The sequence below is a fragment of the Protopterus annectens genome, chromosome 7.part0 (assembly GCF_019279795.1).
Source record: "Protopterus annectens isolate FY-2018-M chromosome 7.part0, PAN1.0, whole genome shotgun sequence".
Taxonomy (NCBI): Eukaryota; Metazoa; Chordata; order Ceratodontiformes; family Protopteridae; genus Protopterus; species Protopterus annectens.
In genome coordinates this window covers 481,666,914-481,676,223 of record NC_056739.1, presented here as the reverse complement: position 1 = coordinate 481,676,223, position 9,310 = coordinate 481,666,914, and the positions used below count along the sequence as shown (strand labels likewise).

General features: G+C 41.5%; 1 protein-coding gene across 3 annotated transcripts in view; it reads right to left on the bottom strand.

The window, feature by feature from the left end:
* Positions 1–469: 469 nt before the first annotated feature.
* The window catches only part of PLD2 (phospholipase D2), a 716,894-nt gene continuing 708,053 nt past the window's right edge, over positions 470–9,310 (bottom strand). For all 3 annotated transcript variants that reach the window (XM_044077075.1, XM_044077076.1, XM_044077077.1), the window contains exon 25: positions 470–1,248. In XM_044077075.1, coding sequence (XP_043933010.1) covers positions 1,024–1,248 — 225 coding nt within the window. In that variant the 3' untranslated portion in view covers positions 470–1,023. The remainder of the gene's footprint in view (positions 1,249–9,310) is intronic.

Genomic DNA, 9,310 nt, shown 5'->3' with positions numbered 1-9,310 from the left:
CACAGTTAGACGTTGCACGTTCGATTCTCAGTTAGAGCGTCTTCTGTATGTCGACATGCGTGAATGGGCGTTCCTTCATGGAAGGTTGTGCGTTAGGCCCGGCAAGCCAGCACGTAAAAATCTACTGCCAATCATTAGCGGACTGGAGTTCCGCTGTGGTGACCCCTAACCGGGAAAAGCAGAAAGACTAAGACTTTAAAAATGTCAATAGGTTTTATAAAAAGAAAGAATGAAATCTTGATTTTTGATTTTACAAATAATGACTGAAAGTTCTGCTCAAAAATGGTAAGTCATAAAACACCATCAAAATCAACAACAAAAAATGATTAACAGGTTTTATATAGCATAATTTCTGCAGCTAGGCTGCTGTAATCTGAAATCCACCTGCACTCAGCCACTCAAGTAAATTAACATTTCAGCATGAAAATGAGCTGTTTCCAACAAGTAGAAACGACTTTCTACATAAAACTAATGTAAATAAAGTGCTTTTTATTGAAAATCGGTACTCTGTAACAGTGAAACCAATGCAGCACTAGGAGTCCTGTAACATAAGGCAGTTATGTTTCAGTTCCAGATTAGTTATAAAATGTGACGCAGGAAAACAGGACTTAAAAATACAGTTATGAAATGCAGTGTCAAGCTCAGCATGACCAGAATCCTTTGTTCCAGTTTATAATTTTCACCAATACACCTCCCCCTCCTGTAATAGCTTCATACAGGGTGAAAGGCATGAATCAGTTAAAGTAATATTTTTGTTCAGACCCCATGCCTTGACTTCCAGTCTCATTTTACTAGCTTTGTTTTCTTAAAATCCAAGAATGGAATGAATAATAACGTATTGCTATTTTTTTTTTGTTCCAGGTCTCTAGTGGGAGAGAAGCGACTGCATAATTTCCCCCTAAAGGCACTTGGGTAAAGAACAGACAGTAGTGTTTGAATGTTTAATGGGTACATCACGTTCTGGCTCTGCTTGTATTTGGTCCATTTAGGCTGCTGGGGCTTAGCCCTTGCAGCATACTTGTTCTACACCCACACTTCCACAGGGACCATTCCTTCTTTGCTGTTAAGAGGGGGTAGTAGATGCTCATCAGACAGGAACATTAATGGATAAAAAACAAGGTGGCCCCTGATGCCCTTAAGTTCCTCTCGTGCTTCTTCTGGACTAGTAGTAGCCAACGATTCCTGTCCAGTGAACTCCAACAAATCTTTGCGACTGCGCACGGTGTTGGAAGGAAGACACCTGAAAACCTGTTGGGGAAAAATAACATACACAACGATTAAGACAAATCATTTACCTGACTGTATGGAATCAGGATTTAACCAAGGTAATTTGCCAAACACTTTCAAGCTGCATCAATTTCTGTAAATATTATTTGTTATCAGATGGGATAATGTTAAATCAGTTTCATTAAAAGCTGTTTTAGGTGTGCTTTATTTTTGTCGCGTGGGACTTCCTCCAGATCACACAGTGTGTAAGTGGAGCTTCTAGGAACTAAACCCACACACAGACACACACACACACACACCATCAATAACTGATGCAACCTAGTCAGTTGAATGCTGCCTGCACATGCATATGTAGAACAAAGCATCTTCAAATGTACCTGAAGGACCAAAATAAATTTCACCAACAGCAGCAAAATAATTTCAGAGCAATTGGCTAGTAACCTGATAAAAATTTTTACAAAAATAAATGTACATTTACAAATACTTAGGAAGTGCTACAGGAATGTTTGCATCTTTGTATTGCTAAACTTTGAATAAAATAATAAAGCAACTTAATAATAATTGTCAAGTAAAATATTGCCATCGTTTTCTACTATGTATTGACATTGCAAGTGCTGCAACAAAGGTAGCAATGTCACAGTGAATTCAAAGGTACCTTTCCTCTTATTCATAACGCCTTAACATTTACTCAGTATTAAAAAAAGTATTTATTTTCAGAAATGACACACGCCTCACAGCAAGAGGTTCTCTGGTTCGATTCTCAGCTGGGGTGCCTTCTGTCCGGAGTCTGCATGTCCTCCCTGTGGTCATGTGGGTTTCCTCCGGGTGCTCCGGTTTCCTCCCACATCCCAAAGACATGCAGTAGGTGGACTGGACACTCTAAATTGGCCCTAGGTGTGAGTGTGTATGTGTGTGTGTGTGCCTTCTGTGGAAGGTTGGGCTGGCAACTCGACACTGTAAAACTCCACTGCCAATCATGAGCGGACAGATGATCCACTGTGGTGACCCCTAACCGGGAAAAGCCAAAAGAAGAAGAAAGAAGATTTTCAGAAATGACACACAAGCAGTGTGGAAGTCAGAGTTACACAATAAGCATTTGGTAGTTCTGGGAAAAACATATAGGATTTGTGGATGTGCCCAGACTATTCACTGCATAAAGACAGTGCGATAGGAAGCTAGCTATTAGACAGGAAACAGAGGATGGAAGTTAGAGGCCATTGCTCAAAAATGGCGTGCCACATGGGGAAGTATTCTGCCCTTCGACTCATTTTAAGGTATTTATATGTGATACTATCAGTTATCAGTGATCATTGCCAGTCTGTTTACACATGACATAAAGATGATATCACAGCCAAATATGAAAGAGGATTGAGCTGCAGGAAAAGCTGGCTAAATTAGCCTAACAGTAGGGGGAAGTGAATATTTGGATGCAAGCCAATGCCAATTTTTTTTACACTTTATTGGCAAGAAGGTAATGGGATTACATTGTTACTTTAGGATTGTATTACAAAGAAAAGCAAAAGTTCTGTGTATCAAGTCAGTTCAAAAATGCACTACTTTGTCCAGTGTGACACGGCAATGGTAGGGAAGCTGGGATGTCAGATGTACCACATGAAGTGCGCTTTGCAGTAATGCAGATCATTCTTTAATTCCTTCCGTCCTGACCATTCCCCACCCCCACCCCACCTGTCCTGTATGACTCATTCATTGTTCCATCCCAAATGGGCATTACCTTCTGCCACTGAAGGCAAAAGTCAGGAAATAGTGATTTGTCATCCAAGACAGCTCAGGTTATTCTTTTAAGCCATACTCCCATAAATGTAGTGGCCAGATAGGATTCTGTCATAGCAGGGCCTGCAATCCTAGGCTAGGCATGTGTGCATCCACACATCCAGTCTGGCTATAGTGCATATGTACTGCCTGGCAGACCAAAGTCCCAACCCTTTCAGTCTGCAAACAAGCCAGCATCTGTCAACCAAAAGGTGGTACCCATAGTGACACAGGTTTCAACAGTGGTCTGGGCACTGTATGGCCAATGATGGGCAAGCTGACATCAGGTGGTCATTTCCATCCCTCCTTAGAAGACTCCTCCAGCTCCTGGGTTTGCTATTCAAATCCATGTCTCTGTGGCAGACAGCTTCCATTATCATGGTCCATTCCTCCAACATTAGGACTGAAGGCACTTGTGAGGTTTCAGCACTGCATGCAGTTCTGCAGTCTGTATTTGGAAGAGGATAACAACATGGTTGGGGGATGAGGCTGATGCCACTGTCACGGAGTGGATTTTATCTCTGCCTGTCCTACCTGCAAACTGGAGTTCAAGGGGCCTGGCCATGGAACTGGGGTTTAGCTGCCAAACATCAGCTCTTCTATGTCAAGGGTGAATGTGGGGCTTGTGGTTCTGTATGCAACTTAGTTTTTGGGGCCAGGGACAGTACAGCCAAAGCACTATATGCTCTGGAGGTAGGAGGGTGTGGAACTGTGACCCAGAGCCACATCTCAGTCTCACCACACTGCTGGCACCAACCTTGTGAAGATTCATAAATAGCAGAACACTCTCACCAGCTAGATCTGCTGCTGATACCTCTACATGTCTTGTGTACTCTTAGCATCTTCCAGGAATACAAGGACAGGCAGTTGGATCAGCAGAGATTCCTGCAGGGGGTTCAGAAAGTTAGAGGCACCAGGATGAATGATGGCTGACAGGATGCACTGTATAAAGTAAGAAATATACAGACTGATTTCCCACCTGAAGGAAAGAACAGATGCAGGGGTATGATCTGGTGACACAAAATCCAAGTACGGAGAGTTAACAAAAGGACAATAAAAAGATTGCACTTATGACAGATTCTGGGATCCCGGGACTACTGCAAAAATGTTAAGGACTGTATTTCCTTAAGTGTAGTAGCCCAAGGAAAACTTTCCTCTCAAAGTTATTAGAGTGCGTCTCTGGGGAGTGAGCCAATAATGAAGAACACATGGAAGGTAAGGGGGTTAGCTGTACAAATGAGTAGATTCACTAGAACAATCAGCTTCCTTCCACAGGCCAAGTTTTATGTTTGTACAAAAATTATTTGAACAAACATACTTTATAGCCATTACTAAATCAGTCACTGCAAATTCTACTGTCATGTATTTATATGCTGGAAAAAAAAAACTATTAGTTGGTATAAACAGGTTTGTTTAACATAAGAGCAATTATGTTAATATCTATCAGCTATTACCCCTAGTAGATCATTACGAAAATGTAACCATCAGTAACGTAGGGCCATGCTCATTTCAAAGTAGTATCCTTCCCACAGCGGCACTTTGTTCATTTCCTTACAGCAGTTCCCAGAGTTGAATGGCCCCCTTACTGTTTTTACTTACGTGCAGGATCATATCTAGTACAAGACAACCTAGGCTGCTGTCTCAAGTCCTGTGCTAGCTGGTGAATCTGGCAAGCAACAAAAATTAAAAAAAAAAATGAACTGCCCAGGAAATTTAAAAAAAATTATAACCAAAACAATAAATTTAAAAATAAAACCAAGGGACCTTAAAGAAGGGCAAACCTGATTTCCTACTCTGTGTCACAAACTCCAGTCTCACTGGTAAATGCTTTCATCCAGTGAGAATGAAGATGGGATACACATCCATTCAGGAATTGGTGCAATGTTTGAAACTGAGCAGAAAGTGGGGTAACCTGTTGGTTCTTTGCATGGGAACATTTTTTTTTGTCACGGCAGCAGCATTAAAAAAGTGGGAGCACAGGAACATTTTCTTTTTGTCACGAGGACTGGGAGCGCCATAATGGAGGTAGTTTGTGAATGCAGTCAGCAGTAACAGTGTGTGTGTGTAGGGTTACCACCTGTCCCACTTTGCGAGGGACAGTCCCCTCTTTGGGCAGTTATGTCTTGCACAAAAATTGAAAAAATGGCAAATGCCCTGAGATTTTAGGACAAAAATATTTTCTATATTTTATGTAATAGTTGCATAAAACAGTTACTCTGTATCTGAAGCACCTAAATGTTATAAGAAACAGAATAAGCAACTAAAATGCTACAAGAATAAGCCTTTATTTAGGCAAAAAATGAAGTTCTGTCCTTTGTACTGGCCGTGGGTATGTTTCGCCTTGCAAAATCTGACATTTGTACCAAAAATGTCGCACTTTGGGCATTTGAAAAGGTGGCAACCGTGTGTGTGTGTGTGTGTGTGTGTGTGTGTGTGTGTGTGTGTGTAAGTGTGTAAAATGCCCCATGTAGAAGCACTATTTAGCTCATTAAATGTGAGCTTCAAAGAAAGAGAAATTTACTGTTGCTCATTCTAAGCCTGTTTTCAATATGAGAATGTTTTGTTTAAAATGGCTGTCAATATCTTTTTCTGTGAAATATGAAATGCATTTTAAATAAAACCCAAATATCTATGACAATTGTAAAAGTAAAGAAGAAAGCAGTATGCACAAGGACAGGTGAGACAGCCAAGTAATGGGATATTTGTATGGCTGGTGGTGGGGCCAGATTCATTACTCTACATAGGTGCCAATTTGTCCACAATCCGGCTCTGTTGCAACAATACAGCATTATTCACCATTCAGATAGATCACACCCATACTGAGTGATGTCAGAGGGGATAGCTACTCTTGATGAAAGAGAAGATGATTTAGGTGTCCTGCAGGCATGTAAGCTCTGCCCCCTAACAAAAAAATACCAGTAGTTGTATACAATAATACTTCTGAACTTTGTATAACTGGTGTGCTGTTGAACAAACACTGCTGCAACATTTATACTGTCTTTAATTGTTTAGCTTTACTCGTTGCACTAAAGAATGAATTAGTAAATTAATAGGTCTGGATTGTGTTATATAGTCCAAGCATATTGCATTTTAGTAATATGCTTTGCAGTGCCTTCTTTACAGCCTCCAGAAACTGCAGAGGGCTTGACATTTGTCAGCTCATACAGTCTGCATTATATGCAGTCATGATCAGAACTGCCTGATCTTCGCTATCCATTATGCAGTCATTGTTGTATATTACTGTGATACAATCTTTTCTACAACACAGAGTGTAAAAAATGTCTGCAATTAGTTAAAAACTGTTACCCTGCCAGCTGGCGCAGAGGACTAAAGCTCTGACCTGTTAATGAGATGCTTCCTGTGGCAAGGGTGCAGGGTTTGAATTTTACCATCTTCATTTATCTACTGTCTGCAGAAAGTAAGTCAGTTAACCCGACAGTACTTTGGAGTAACAGGGAACTTGGGCTAGTTTCCTTATAGGTCTCATGGATCTTCTTAGTTCATCCAAAGTTAGCAATCAAGTCCATGTAATTCTATCTTTTCATAACAAGAAAGGGTGTACACAGTAATTGTAAAGTACAGTTTTGTACCTACCATAAATGTAGATGTTCGAAGATCCACATTGCTGCAGTCCTAACACTTGGGTATTCCGCTGTCCTCATTCGGCCCGAATATCAGAGCATAAGGCTGACGTCGGTCAGGGCGCATTTAACTGACATCAGAACGTCAGGGTACAAATGCGCATGACCGACGTCATATCCTCAGTCTTTTCTTGCCCCAGATGTCAGAAGACCCTAAAAAGAAAGGTCCAAACCCAAAGACCACAACTAAAAAAATAGCTAGTCTAACACCAAAAATATGTATAATATATACAATATATACAGAATGCAATATACCAAATGCAGTTTACCTCAGATGCATAGCCCAACTCACACAACCACCTCAACAACAGAGGGAAGGAGGGAGGTAAATTGGACTGCAGCAATGTGGATCTTGAACATCTACATTTATGGTAGGTACAAAACTGTACTATGTTCTTCATCTCACATTGCTGCAGTCCTAACACTTGGGTAGAATCCCAAAGCAGAGGTAAGGGAGGATGGCTAAACTATAAAGAAGCAGGAGCTGCCAAAATGCCCTGCAACACAGCAGTGGCAAAACCAGCCCTAGATTTAGAGTACAAGGGAAGGTGATAATGCTTAGAGAAGGTATGCACTGAACTCCAAGTGGCTGCCTCCAAAATATCCTTAGTAGCCACCCCCCTCAAAAAAGCTGTTGAAGTGGCAGTAGCCCGAGTGGAATGAGGTCTAATCCCAGCTGGAATCTCTTTGCCATGATGGGAATAACAGAAAGCAATGCAAAATCCAATCCACTTTGAAATAGTTTGTTTTGACACAGGCTGAGAGCACAAAGCAAAAGAAACTAATAATTGCTGAGATTGTCTGAACCCTTTAGTTCTGTCCAAATAATATCGCAACTGCCTGTGAACATCCAAGGTGTGCAAAATCTTTTCCCCTTTAGTTTGGGGATTTGCATAAAAAGTAGGCAAATGAATAGTTTGGTTTAAAGCCACACTAGAAACCACTTTAGGCATGAAGGAGGGATTGGTACGTAAAGATACCCTATCCTTGTGAAAAATTAAGAAAGGCTCAACTGCCATAAGGGCCTGTAATTCAGAAACCCTTCTTGCAGAAGTAATGGCCAACAAAAAAGCAGTCTTCCATGACAAATATTTCAACTCAGCAGTAGCTGCAGGCTCAAAAGGTTGTAGAGTGAGTTTCTCCAACACAAAATTGAGATCCCAAGCAGGAGTAGGAGCTCTTCGTGGGGTCTTATATTCTTTGCCCCTCTGAGAAATTGCTTGAATAAAGGATGAGAAAACAATGGTGGGTCACAATCGTAGTGAGCTGAAATTGCTGCAGCATGAATCTTAATAGAAGAGAAGGACAAACCTTTGTCCAATAACTCAGTAAGATATTGAAGAGCCACACTTAAATCAGGCTCAGACACATCCAAATCCTTAGCTGCACTCCAAAATAAAAATCTCTTCCATTTATCTGCGTACACTTTCCTTGTACTAGGCCTTCTAGCTTCCAAAATCACATTCAAAACTTGTTGTGGAAGTTGAGACCCTTTATGGTTTAAAACAGAATATGCCATGCTGTTAGGTGAAGAGAGTGAAGTTTGACATTCAGCAAATGACTGTCCTCCTGGGACAACAGATGTGGAATCAAAGGCAAAGGCCATGGAGGCTTTCTTACTAGACTTCTCAGTAGTGGATACCAGTGCTGTCGAGGCCAATCTGGAGCTATCAAAATCATCCTTGGCTTGTCCTGTCTGACCTTCAGAAGTACCTTTGGGAGGAGAGGCAGAGGTGGAAAGGCATACACATGAAGATTTTTCCAACTGAAAGAAAGAGCATCCACTTTCCAAGCTGTATGATGAAACCGCTTTGTGCAAAACTTTGGCAGCTGGTTGTTTAGTGGAGAAGCGAACAGATCTATGTCTGGAGTTCCCCAGGACACTGTCAGTTTCTGAAATACATGAAGATCCAGTTTCCACTCGTGGGGATCCATGATTTGTCTGCTTAACACATCTGCTAAGGAGTTCTGTGCTCCGGCCAGAAACCTTGCCTGAAGACTTAGTTGTAAACTGAGAGCAGTCTCCCACAAAATCATTGCTTGCCTGCATAGAGGATAAGAATGTGTTCCCCTTGCTTGTTGATGTACCACATGACAGTTGTGTTGTCTGTTAGAATCAACACCTGCCCTGGAAGAAGTAAATCCTTGAAAGCTATTAATGCAAACTGGACTGCTAACATCTCCTTCATGTTGATATGTAGATGTTGTAGTCTGGCAGGCCACTTGTCTTGTATCCACTTTCCATTTAGATGAGCTCCCCAAGCTATGTCTGAGGCATCTGTCGTTAAAATCTGACTCGCCTCTGGCCGGGTCACAGAGAGTCCCTTGTTTAGGTGACATTCCTGAGCCCACCACAAAAATTCCTTTTGAATGCAAGGTATTATTTGAATGACAGTGTCCAGATCCTGGCAGTGCTGTGTCCATACATTTTGAGATACCATTGTAGCTTCCTCATATGCAGTTTGGCATTGGGAAGCACCAGAATACAAGATGCCATGAACCCTAAGGCTTGAAGGACTGTCTTTGCAGTCAGCCCGGACTGATGAGATAGCTGATGGAAGTAAAGGGATAGACTCTTTTGTTTGTCCGGGGTTAAAAAAGGCCATCTGGGATGCTGTATTCAGTCTCACACCCAGAAAGCACATGTCTTGAGAGGGTACTAGACTGGACTT